Source organism: Piliocolobus tephrosceles, chromosome 6, assembly GCF_002776525.5.
Source record: "Piliocolobus tephrosceles isolate RC106 chromosome 6, ASM277652v3, whole genome shotgun sequence".
Taxonomy (NCBI): Eukaryota; Metazoa; Chordata; class Mammalia; order Primates; family Cercopithecidae; genus Piliocolobus; species Piliocolobus tephrosceles.
The window spans coordinates 33996047-34009553 of record NC_045439.1 but is presented as its reverse complement, the minus strand read 5'-3'; the positions used below and the strand labels follow the sequence as shown (position 1 = coordinate 34009553).

Below are 13507 nucleotides of genomic sequence, written 5' to 3'. Positions count from 1 at the left end.
ATTCCCATTAGTTGGGTAACTCCCCTGCTTTTGTAAATGTGAGGGTATCTCAGGAAGATTGAGTCTCAAAACAAGATTCCTTGGGTTCCAACCAAAGATGAAACCAAGAGGGCCTCACATGTGACCAAGACATTTTCTGCTTTCTACTTTCACTTTCTTTTTGTTTATTTTTTAAATCAAGATGTAAAAGTTGTATGTATTTATGGTATACGGCAGGAAATTTTTATATATGTATACATTGTGGAATGGTTAAATCAAGCCATTTAACATATGCATGGCCTCACACACTTATTGTTTATAGTGAGAACACTTAAAATCTACTCTCTTAGCAATTTTCAAGTATGTAATATATTGTTTCTAACTTCAGTCTCTAGTCACCATGATGTTCAAGAGAAATCTTGAACTTATTCTCCCTCTCTAATTAAAATATGGTGTCCTTTGACCAATGTCTCCCCAGTCCTTCCCACTCCCCACCAGCCCCTGGTAGAACTGCCATTCTGCTCTCTGCTTCTGTGAGTGTGATTGTCTTGAATTCCGTATACAGGCACACCTCGTTTTATTGCACTTCCCTTTACTGTGCCTTATAGATACTGTGTTTTTTACAAATTGAAGGTTCGCAGCAACCTCGCATCAAGTGAGTCTATCAGCACCATTTTTCCAATAACGTGTGCTCACTTTGTGTCTGTGTCACAATTTGGTAATTCTTGCAACATTAAGCTTTTTTATTATGAGCATGTTTTTATGGTCATCTGTGATTGGTGATCTTCGATGTTACTGTTATAATTGCTCTGGGGGTGCCCAACTGCACCTGTATGAGACAATGAACTTAATCAATATGTGTTGTGTGTGTTTGTTTTCTGACTGCTTTACCAACCAGCCATTCCCCCCATCTCTTTCCCTCTCCTTGGGCCTCTCTATTCCCTGAAATGACAACCATATTGAGATTGGGCTAGTTAATAACTCTGCAGTGGTCTCTAAGTAACAGTCACATGTCTCTAACTTTAAATCAAAAACTAGAAATGATTAAGCTTAGTGAGGAAGGCATGTTGAAAGCCAAGGTACATTGAAAGCTAGGCCTCTTGTGCCAAACAGCCAAGGTGTGAATACAAAGTAAAGGTTATTGAAGATTAAACATGCTACTCCAGAGAACGCACAAATGATAAAAAAGCAAAGCAACCTTATTGCTGATGTGGAGACGGTTTTGGTGGTCTGAATAGAAGATTCAATCAGACACAACATCCCCTTAAGCCAAAGCCTAATCCAGAGCAAGGACCTACCTTGCTTCAAGTCTGTGAAGGCTGAAAGAGGTGAGGAAGCTGCAGTAGAAGAGTTTGAAGCTAGCAGAGGTTGGTTCAAGGCCATAACATAAAAGTGCAAAGGGAAACAGCAAGTACTGATATAGAAGCTGCAGCACGTTATCCAGAAGATCTAGCTAAGATCATTGATGAAGGCAGCTACACTAAACAACAGATTTGCAGTGTAAACACCCTTATATTGGAAGAAGATAAATCTAGGGCTTTCATAGCTAAAGAAGAGAAGTCAATGCCTGGCTTCAAAGCTTCAAAGGACAGGCTGACTCTCTTGCTAGGGGCTAATGCAGCTGGTGACTATAAGTTGACACCAATGCTCATTTACTATTCTGAAAATCCTAAGGCCTTTAAGAATGATGCTGAATCTATTCTGCCTGTGTTCTATAAATGGAACAACAAAGTCTGGATGGCAGCACATCTGTTTGCAGCATGGTTTACTGAATACTTTAAGGCCACTGTTGAGACCTACTGCTGAGGAAAAAAAATAATATTTCTTTCCAAATATTACTGTTCATTGACAATGCACCAAGCCATCCAAGAGCTCTGATGGAGATGTACAAGGAGATTAATGTTGTTTTCATGACTGCTAGCACAACATCCATGCTGTAGCCTATGGATCAAGAAGTAATTTCAACTTTTCAAGTCTTATCATTTAAGAAATACATTTCCTGAAGCTATAGCTGTCACAGAGAGTGATTCCTCTGATGGATTTGGGCAAAGTAAATCAAAACCTTCTAGAAAGGATTCACCCTTCTGGTTGCCATTAACATTCGTGTTTCATGGAAAGAAGTAAACATATCAACATTAATGGGAGTTTGGAAGAAGTAGATTCCAGCCCTCATGGATGACTTTGAGAAGTTCAAGATCCCAGTGAAGAAAGTAACTGCAGATGTGGTGGAAATAGCAAGAGAACTAGAATTAGAAACAGAGCCTGAACATGTGACTGAATTGCTACAACCTTATGATAAAACTTTAGTGAATGAGGAGTTGCTTCCTATGGAAGAGTAAAGAAAGTGGTTTCTTGAGAATGGAATCTACTCCTAATGAAGACGCTGTGAACATTGTTGAGATGACAGCAAAGAATTCAGAATATTACATCAACATAGTTGATAAAGCAGTGGCAGAATTTGACAGGATTGACTGTAATTTTGAAAGAAGTTCTACTGTGGGTAAAATGCCATCAAACAGCATCACACCCTACAGAGAAATCCTTTGCGAAAGGAAGAATCAATGGATGTAACAAACTTCATTGTCTTATTTTTAAGAAATCGCCACAGTCACCCCAGTCTTCAACAATCACCACCCTAATCAGTCAGCATCCAACAATATCAAGCGAAGACCCTCCTCCAGCAAAAAGATTAGGACTTACTGAAGGCTCAGATGATCCTTAGTATTTTAACAATAAAGTAATTTTTAATTAAGGTATGTACCTTGTTTTTTTAGACATAATGTTATTGCACATATCATTGACTCCATATAGTGTAAACATAATTTTTATGTGTACTGGGAAACCAAATATTTCTTATGACTTGCTTTATTGTGGTGGTCTGGAACCAAACCCACAATATCTCCAAGTTCTCCCTACTCAAGTGAAGACACGTGGTATTTTGTCTTTCTGTACCTGACTTATTTCACTTAACATAATGTTCTCCAGGTTTGTTCATGTTGTCACAAATGATAGGATTTCCTTCTTTGCTAAGGCCAAATAGTATTCCATTATGCCCATATACTGCATTTCCTTTACCCACTTATCTATTCATTGATGGACGCATAGGTTGACTCCATATCTTGGCTACTGTGCTCTCCCTTTCTTTTGTGCTGGGTAAGGAGTGAGTTTTGGTGAATCCTTGTCATTGCTCTGGCTTTTTCTGGCCAGACATCTCTAAAAGGTATCCCCCAACTGATGAGAGGTCTCTGCCTCCTCCTTCCATCCCTTCCCTGGAAAGAGCACCAAGGAAGAGGTCCTTAATGACCAGTCCTGCCTCTCAGCTGAGCACTCTCCTCCCTGACCAGCTCTCCATTCCCCTCACCACTAGGGCCTTTGTCTGGCTTCGTGGGAAGAACAATGAGCATACATGTGGGAAGATGCTTCCTCCATCAGGACAGCCACTAACTAACGAGCCCACCATCCCCAGTGAAGGCCAACCTCCCTCCTAACACATTCTCTCTTGGAACAGCCAAGCTTTCCTGTGCAGCTGAGCTGAATTCCACTTCAATGGATAAATAATATTTTGTTCACTGACAAGTCCTCTTTTCTAATGGACCAGGATTTTCCTACCCTTGACGAGGACAGATCTGTTTGGAAGGGACCACAAGTTTCTAGGAATTAGCTGGAAATCAGGGGTGAAATTATTGGCCAAGGCCAGAATGTATAACAGATGCCCCTACGAGCCGAGGAGAAGAGGTGGCACCTTGCTGCAGTACCTACGCCTCCTGGGTGTTAGTTACATATCCTATGATATGGTTGCCAAGAACTCCTTCCAAGATGAGGCGGTGGCCCTGAAATGCGCAAACTGACCCAATTGCATTATTGCCTGTTTTTTTTAAAATTAAACTTTTTATTTTGAGATACGCATTGATTCTGATGCAGTTGTAAGAAATAATGTGCTGCTTACCCAGTTTGCCCCAAAGGGAATATCTTGCAAAACTATAGTGCAATATCACAGCTGTGATATTGACATGGCTACAATCCCCTGATTTTATGCATATTTCCCAATTTTACTTGTGCCCCATGTATGTATGTGTGCATTAATTCTATACAACTTTATCGCATGTGTTAAGACGTGTCAAAATACGGAACCATTCTGTCACCACAAAGATCCTTCCTGTTGCCTTTTATAACCGCACCTCCCTCATTCCCTCTCCTCCTTCATCTTTAACCCCAGCAACTACTAATCTGTTCTTTGTCTCTATAATTTGTCATTTCAAGAATGTTACATAAATGAAATAATATGGTTTATAATCTGGAGCTTGGCTTTTTCACTCTTCCTAATTCCCTTGAGATTCATCCAAGTTGTTAGGTAGAAGAACAGTTTGTTTCTCCTCATTGCCATGTCTGGTTTTAATCATTAAGCACACCAGCATGGCACTCAAGCCCAGTTACAAATCCTTTGGGACATGATCCTCAGGGATCTTTTATTCTAATAGAGCCCATATGTTTTGTTTGGTGCTTCTGAGTTTGGTGGGGCGGGGTGGGACATGTTGCAAGTTCTTCCAGGTACACGCAGACATATCTAGAGAAAGACATCTCTTTCCCCAAAACAGTGATCAATTGGATTGTAATATTCTTTAGCACTGGTTGACAGCCCTTCCTTGTGTCTCCTTGTCACCTTCCTCCCCAGGAGCACATCTACAAGCTGATGAAGAGTGACAGCTATGCCCGCTTCCTCCGGTCAAATGCTTATCAGGACTTGCTGCTGGCCAAGAAGAAGGTATCTTTGGGAAGGGCAGGCTTGCTCTTCTTAGCACTGTTGACTCTTGCCTGCTGCTTGCTGCTGGTTTGAAATGAGAATATCATCCCTTGGGTTTTATTTATTTCCTTTTTTCTTCTTTCCCTTCTCTATCTGCTCCCATTCTAATGGAAAACAGTTAGAATTGTCACCACCCCAGCCCCACTGCAAGGTCCAGGATGGGGCATCCTGCCTCATCCCTATTGCCTCTCGCTGCATGTCCTGCCCATGGTGGAGGTGGGTACATAGGGTGACAAAACACCAAGGCCACAGTGGCTCAGCATAGGAGGGCAGGACTTGCAGTAACACATGTAAAACCCTTAGGACACCGGAGAGAGCCCCTCACTGCAAAGTCCAGCCCGCTCACCTCAGACTTCTCTCCCTGACCAGCCCAGAGAGGAGTATGAGGCCAGGGTTGGGGCAGTTCCCTCACTGGACAGAAAGCCTTGTCAGTTTCAAGAGCACGATCAAGTACCTGAAGTCATCCTGGGGTTTCTCCCTCCTTGACACCCTTTTCCTCTCCCTCACTTGTCCCACGGTGTTGCCTTTCTCTCTTAACCAAGAAGTAACTGCACCCAGCTCCTTCCTCCTTCTCCTTAGAACTCGGCCATGGTTCCTTGCAGCCCATGGAGTCATGGATTTGGGGCGCAGGGGCCCTCAGCATGCAGGTGAGGGGTGACAGAAGCAGGGATGAACTCAGCTAGATTCCTGGGAAGAGTGGAGGAAGAGCAGGCCGGAGAATAGGGTCCAGGAAGGGAGTGGAGGGCAAGAGAGCGGGCTCCTGGTTTCAGTACACCTGCCCATCCTTTGTGCTTTTCAGTTCTGATCTGAGGCCCATGTGTGGTTAAGTGTGGCTCAACTTGCACCAAACCCCATGACTTCTGTGCCATGGCACTTAGGAGCACATGCAACCCTTTCTTCTCCCTCCTGGTCTCCCGGCCCCAGGTCCTAAGCACGTGGTTGCCCATCACACGCTCTCCGTTGGGCTGCCTCTCAGCCACGCAAGCCTTCTCTCTGTGTGCTGTCACCCTCGTGTGCCAGGATCCTGTCTGCGTATCTGGTTGGGACCACACAACTCCAGAGTCCTGGAGAGCATTTATTCCCTGCTCTCCTGCCCTTGTGTAGCCCTGGGAAGAGGCCATAGAGTCTGAGAAAGGGAAGAAGACTTCTGGGGCATCCCGATTGTCAGCAGCCCAGCTCTCTGGGTTTTCTGCATCCCTCCCCTCAGGTGTGGCTACTGTGATGGGCAGTGTGGAGCCTGACCTCCTGTCGACTCCCCTGATGGAGGATGTCAATGGAGGGGCTCCTTTGGAGGAGGCTGACGCCCTCACACATGGCTCTAATGCCCATTTTTTCTAAGAACTAGAGGAAAGAAAAGTTACAGGAACTTTTGATAACTCCAGCCCAGATCTCATGGGTGAAGGTCAAAGTAAGTTTTTCTTATTTTCTGTGGCTCAAGACACCTGACATGATCACAATTTGGTGACTTTCTAAGGCTCTGGCAGTTTGACCAATCTGGGCCTATCTACACAGCTTGAAGAAGCGAAGCTAGAGGCCATTCATCCTCCTTGTGGGTCTGAACACAAAGGAAAAATGCACCCCAAACCCTGCAGATGTGTGTGCAGACCTGGTGGTTGCAGATCCTCCCTTCCAAGAAGAAAACCTCTCAGAGGAGGTCATTCGAGTGAGGAAGGAACTGGCAACCTGTCTGGGAAAAGTTCCTTAGAATTATCCTCCCAGCTCCCGGAGTAAGGGATGTTCTTGAGACAGAAAGCCCTTGCAGATCCCAACAACATCTCAACACCGAGTTGTTTCCCAAAACAGTGACAAAATGTGCTTCCTCCTTCTATTTCTTCCTGAGAGTCTCCACGTATGGATCTGATTTGTAACTCGGCACTTTCAGGTAGGCCTAGAGTATTCTTCTGATTTCAGGGACGGGTTCACCGTACCCAGGTCATAAAAGGTATGTGAGATTTGCAACCTCCAGTGGAGAGAGGGAATATGAATCGGCCTCACTTCTCTGCTGAGAACTGACCTGGACGGAGTCTTGAGGCACAGCCTTCTGATCCTTCATCCCTAATTCAGCCTCTTTTCTAATATTTTCAAAATAAATCGTAGTCACACCGAAGAACCAGGTTCTCAGGGCGTAGGTGAGCTGAGTCCTGAGGGCTACTCTAGGAAACTTCAGTACCAATGATGATGGTTTTCCAGGCAGCTCAATGGCCAGTGCAAGGCAGAGGAGCCCAAGTGAGCCAGACCAGTGGCCACCCTCTGTGAGTCAGAGGACAGGAATGATAGGCCGAGAATGACAGCTGCAGGGCCCAGGACTGGCCTGACTTGAGCCAAGTGTATGCCACCCAGTCTGGCCACAGGGTTCAAGCTGAGTCTTGCCATCCCCAGAATAGACTTGGTACCCAGGACCAAGCATGAGTCCTTCCATTCCTAGTGCAAGAAGAAAGCCCAGCCCAACTCTGTGGTGGTGTGTCATTTGTGTTTATTTTCCTTCTGCAACCTCTTGTCTCTCTTCCGGCAGCCAGCTGAGCTGACAAGGGGCCCAGCTGCCAAGGAAACCCCCCGACTTCATCCACACAGGCGGCTGCCTTTGGCCTGTCCCCTCTGCTTTCAGCACAGTCTGCACACCCACAGACACCAGGCTGCCTCTTCAGCTCCCTCATTTCAGTTATTTGCTGGGTGTATGTGTGTGTCTATGTGAGTGTGTGCACTCTCTGAACTTCTCAGCCTCGGGCTCAGGACCCTGGAATGGGCTCCAGGATACACTAGCAGGTATTTGGGCGGTCATTCTACTTTCCTGGAACCCCTGCAGGTAGGAAATGTGGGGTGAAGGGAAGGTCAGGAGCACCCCATACCTCTCTTCCTCCTGTAGTAGAAGGAGGCTAGGCCTGGAAGGACATTCAAGGGCTTCACCTCTCCTCACCCCTGTTCTGGGCACCCCAGCTAAGAGTTCCCTACGATGGTTTCTGAGCTTCCTCTAGCCTGTTGTATGTACATCTTGGCAGGTGTTAGGTCACCTTTTGGATACTGAGAAAACATTTTCTGTTTCTCAGAACAATCCCCACGTTACTATCTTCTGAGACCCAAGACCCTTTGTCCATGGCAAAGGCTATGAGTAGACCCTCCTTGCTCTAAGGACACGGAACGACGGTCACTAGGAAGTCACTGAAGTTAGCAATCTTTCTGGCTGCCGCTGGGCAGGGAAATCTCAAGAGAGAAAACAGTCCTAAGGCAGATTCATGGATGAGTAGATGACTTCACTTCCCCAGCAGCCACTTCCTGACGTCCCTCCCACACCCCGCTGGCCCTCAGAGCTAGTCTGTTCTGTGTCAGGACTTGGGGCCCCCACCACCAGGACTCCTGTGGGCACAGCAGGTTGAAAGCAGCGAGCAAGCTGCTCAAACCCACCGACTGTGGTCCTGTGCAAAGTCGTGATGATTCTGATCCAAGCCCCGCAAGCACAATTCATGGCCCCTGGAGAAGCAAAGCCCCCTCTCTGCTCACTGCTCCAAGGAGGTGGCACCATTTCTCGTGGGCTTCTGTCTTCTGTCTCTCCCACTGACTCTTCTAACAGCTCTGGCTGCTTCTCTTTTCCCATTTTTCACCCCATTTTGCTTTGGTTTTTGTTATTCTTTAGCTGCGGCTGCTGCTGTTTGGAAACCACGTGTAAGCTGAAGATTTTTTCTTTTCTGTATTTTTCTCCTACCTTTTTTTTTTTTGTTTTTTTGTTTTTTCCTAAAGCCAGAAAGTGAGCAAGGTCGTAGAACTTCCCTAGAAAAGTTCACTCGCAGTGTGGTAAGTTCAGTCGGTTTTCTTCCCTCAACTTTTCTTTTGATTTTGGTTTTGGTTTTTTCTTTCTTCTTTCTTTCTTTTTTTCCCCTTTTGGTTGTTGTTTCCTTTGGGGTGGGAGGGAGTCCAGTGCTTTCTCCCTCGACTCAGCCCTTTTCTTTTCTTTTGCGAGTGTCTGCAGCTTCTCTTCTAGGGATGAAAATGCAAAAAGAGCAAGCGGCTCCCTCTGCAGAAGGTGCACACTTGATTGCCCAGCCTCAGGCCTGGGCATTTGATCTTCTGTTTAGGCCTTTGAGGAGGAGGGACTCTGTTGCCCTCGGGGCTGTGCGGCTTGTGCATCTTCTGCAGCAGCCCAGGGAGAAGCCATCGAACTATACCGTGAAATAAATTGGCTCAGAACCGTAGCTTATCGAAAAAAAAAAAAAAAAGCCAAATTTCCCTCTGTGAACCCTGGCAGTCACGCCGGTGTGGGTCGTGAGCTAATGTTGCTGTGTAGGTGGCTTTTGCTGTGTGCAGAAAGCGGCCGTGCTGCATGGGTCCTGGTGATGTGGCCTAGCTGGCGTGTGTGTTAGTCGCCTCTGCATGAATCCCTTCCAGCCCCCATCAGCCTCGTGCACAGTGTGACAGGGAGAGGAGGGAAGTAGCTGAATCCCTGCGGCGTCCTGGGTACTCCCCCCGGCGGAGGAGGGAGCAAGGTCCTACTGGCCTCCTCAGGCCTTGATTCTGACAGGCTGGGTAAAGATGGGCTTCAGATTCCTACAGGTTCATGGTATGCCCCATCTAGAGAGTGGTAGAGCTCCCCACAGTGGCACATAAAGACAGCCGTGGCAACAGGCGGGAGTGGGGAGTCCGTGGCTCTTCCCTGGGGTGCATGGCTGAGACTCTCGACCATGGTTTGTAGAACACAGGCCAATGCCCCTCTTTCGATGCTGGTCACCCCAAGATTTGAATGTCGAGCTCAGTGCACAAGAAATACTCAATCCCACTGAATTGTGGGGCCATCCTATAACATGAACATCAAACCAGAGGGAACCAAGATGGCAACCAGGGAGCAGGGGTCCCACGCAGGGAACAGGCCACATTCCCTCCCCAAAGGGTGGCAGCCCACTGATACTGACTTGCCTTTGTTCCACCTCTGTTGAAGAGGAAAATCCTTGTAAAAGCTGACTACTGTGTGACTGGTATACATATGTCATCCTTTCAAGAAAAGTCTAAGGATCCTGGGTTGAAAGCAACCTAGTCATTTACCTGTCATAGCTAGATGCATTTTAAGTGCATTTAAACATTATCTTGAATTTGCTACATGTAAACATCAAATAACTCTAGTAGGTGGCAATTAAGCGTCGGTATTCATCCCTTCCGTTCCTCAGTCTTCCCTCTCTGTGGCCTTTCCTCATGAGAAATCAGAACGTGCAGAACACAAGGCCTGTGGGTGCCTCGTCTGTCTTCATGGCTGGTTTGCCGTGGTCATGTGGCTCTGCACACCAAGAAGCTGTCAAGGGCTGTCAGAGGCAAGGCCTCTGGGACTTCCTTCGCTCCACGATGGCCTGAGAGAAGGTAGTGGGATCCCATCTCTCTCTGTCTCTTTTGTGGCCTGGTTACTATGCGGGTAGAGGATGTTTAGGGATTTTGCTGACAAGCCAAGAGTGCCTGTGACTTTCAGGTACAAACTGTAAGCAGAGCCTTGACAGCCCCCCGGAAGCTCTTTAGGGTGACCGTGCAGGCCGCGAGTGCGAGAGATGAAGCCTGGTACTTGGACAAAACGTCCAGACATCTTCAGGCTGTTTTTCAAGAGAAGTGAGTATCAGGAAAGGCAAGAATAGTCTCGCCGAAGCTCTGTGAGGAGCGTTTATTGATTTCCCTTCATCCCAGAAGTGGTGTTGGCTCTTGGGGGTTCTCCAAGGTCTGTTAGCAAAGCATGGAACAAGAAACCACCATGACACCCCTAAGTGTCTGAAGTGCACACATGGGAGAGCTTCCAGAGAAAGTTGCAGGGTGAGCTGAAGGCGAAAAGTATCCTAAGCTCCTGAGGGTATGGATGAAAGGCCCAAATTGGAAAAAAAAACCTAAATTCCTTGCTGTTCTTTTATGAATAAGAGACTGTAATAGGTGATGCATTCAGAATTTGGGGTTCCAGTGGTAGAGATGTATTGCCATCCATCCATGCTCCTCGTGCTCTTGGGGTGACACCATACATACCCCCACAAGATGTGGCTAAGTTTGGGGATATGGTCCATGGCTATAGAAGTTTGGGGATATGGCCCATGTGTTGGCTCTCAGATTACTTAAGGCTGGAACCCAGGAATCTGGTCTCAACAGCCCAGTGGTCTCATCAAACAGAACTAACTGACCAACCACTATGCCTTGCAATTTGATAGCCATTCTCTGAATACCATATGCATTAAGTACTTGATTTCTCTAAGAGAAGATCTATGTGAATGTTTTAGCTGCTGTATACTGCAAACTATAAAACTAAATGGAGGGCTAGTTCAATAGCCTTCCCGTGTTGCTGGGAAAGATGTATAGAACATGACCCACGTCATGGGGCTAATAATGGAAATCGGGGAGTGAAGCAGGGCAGCTCATGGACCAAGAACCAAAGACATGAGGCCAATTGCCATTTAGGATTAATTGATGGAAAAAAAAAATTGATCCAGGTGATTGGATAGCTCATTCAGCTGGAGGCTTGTCAAGACTGACTCTGAATTCAGAATTTCTCCCCAGAACATGCCAATGTCCTTTCTTTTCTTGGTAGAAGAGAAGCACTTGGAAAAAACAAATTGTTCTTTCCAAGTCTTATGTCATGCCATGACATAGAGGGATTATCTGTTAAGACCACACATGCCTCCTTTTCCATGAGATCCTAAGGAGACGTTTAATATGGTTCATGGAAGCTTTTAGGGCCATGTTAGTCTGGGTGCCGAAGGGGCCTGGCCCTCCCCAGTCAATAGAGAAAGTGCTGTGTGAGCTTCTCTTTCCAATGCAAGCTTCATTCCAGGTCACTCAGGACTTGGATATACAAAGCAAATGTCTGGGGATGCTGTACTAAGCATTCTGTCATTTTGCAGACTGAGACCACAAACCCTGCTTATTTGATAAGGTAGGCCCAGGTTCTGAACTAAACGTGACTAAAGTCCACAGCAGGATGCAACTAGCCTACAATGCACATTCATCCAAAATGGAAAACAAGACTCCCTCTGGTGGGCCCAGCCCCACAGATGCCCAGCTGGCCAGGCAAAACACAGTCTGGGTTTCAGCCCCTGTTGATCCTTACCTGCCCTTGTGCAGTGAATAACCCACACCACTGTACATGACTGCCCTTGTCCAAGGAGCCTGTTTCAGAAAGAGCTATAACACATAGCAGCTTCTCCAGGGCCCCCCATACATGGCCTCAGGTCATGTGATTTGGAGCCTGTCTCTGCCTAATCCTGCTCACGGGGAAGCTTCCTTTCACAGTGGCTGTCACATATGAAAACCACAGTAGGAGAACTCTGGCTAGTCACTGTGGGGTGCCTTTGCTTCACCTTCCAGCTCTTCAGATTCTTTGGTGAGAAGTCTCAATCGTTAACTGACCAAGGAGAGGAGGTACGTTCTCTCACTGAAGGCTCTTTCCTGTTGCTTGGTGATGACCAGCCTGCCACTCTCTGCTGTCTTCCTGGTTTTGCAGTTGACAGAGGACAATGGGAGCATGAAGGTGGCCAGAGCTAAAACGTTCACCCTCCCACTGCTTCTTGAGACAGAGTCTCACTCTCCCAGGTTGGAGTGCAGTGGCGCAATGTTGGCTCACTGCAACCTCCGCCTCCTGGGTTAAAGCAATTCCCCTGCCTCAGCCTCCTGAGTAGCTGGGATTACAGGCACGCGCCACCACGCCCAGCTAATCTTTGTACTTTTAGTAGAGACGGGGTTTCACCATATTGGTCAGGCTGGTCTCAAACTCCTGACTTCAAGTGATCTACCTGCCTTGGCCTCCCAAAGTGCTGGGATTGAGCCACCACGCTTGGCCCCCTGATCTCTCTGAAGTGTGCTTGTTCCTTCAGCTTCCACAGAGTCTACCACAGTGGGGTGGGGGCCTCACCACAGAGGGCCTGGCTCTGACACAGAGGACCAGGAGCATGCGTGGGAGGGAGAGGGGGAGAGAGGAAAAGGGCACTTAGCTAAGCCACAGGAGCAGCTCCTTTTTTGAGATACTGGCTGAAGCCGTCTGGTGAGAACTCCAACCTGGAGAGGAGAAGCTGGAGAAAGTCCTTTGCTCCTCGTGTCTAGTTCCACAGAAAAAGCCACAGAGGGTGATCGCACTGAAGTTAGGAGAAAATGGCAACCCCGAGTGAGGCTGGTGTCGGCCGCCCTGGGTACCTTTGGGCACTCAGTTGAAACCTCACCTGCCCTCTTAAGAGCTTCATCAGCTCCAACCTTGGGCTCCAAAGATAGAAAATGGGGTTGCTGGTGCCACAGCAAGCACTGGAGGCTCCGGAGGAGAGGGGAGAGGAGGACCAGGCGTTCATCCACCTCCTAAGAGAGCATCGAAGTTTAGCTTTGCCAAGGTGCTCCTTGGAATTGCAGCAGGAAGGGCCGGAAGCTGCAGAAGGCTTGGCACGTGATGGGTGGCATCTCTGCGACAGGCTTTCCTGTCCTGCCTGCCAAGGAATGCAGCAGGCAAGTCAGATGGGGAGCGGGAAGCTCTGGGAGCCAGCTGCCACTCAGCCTCCCTCGCCCCCTCCTACCCTCCCCCTCTTCCTTCCCCTGCCAAAAGCCAAGGAGAGCTAAGGAGAGCTAAGGAGAGTTAATGAGAGCCAAGAAGTCAACAGCTCAACCACCCCCCCTCCAGGCAGCTCTGCAGAGAGAAACCCCCCAGCTCCAGGCCCAGGTGCTGACCGGAAGTGGAGGGCTGAGGCTCTTGGCAAGGGAGGGAGAAGGCAGACAACCAGGGCAGTCAGCCAACCGGCAGAA

At 47.6% G+C, this 13507-nt stretch overlaps 1 protein-coding gene across 1 annotated transcript in view; it reads left to right on the top strand.

Annotated features, from left to right (window-relative positions):
• Positions 1-13507, top strand: part of RGS6 (regulator of G protein signaling 6) — a 623561-nt gene that overhangs the window by 588227 nt on the left and 21827 nt on the right. The window contains 2 exon segments of the mRNA XM_031935755.1: positions 4652-4741; positions 8513-8566. Of these exon segments, the coding sequence (XP_031791615.1) occupies positions 4652-4741; positions 8513-8566 (144 nt within the window).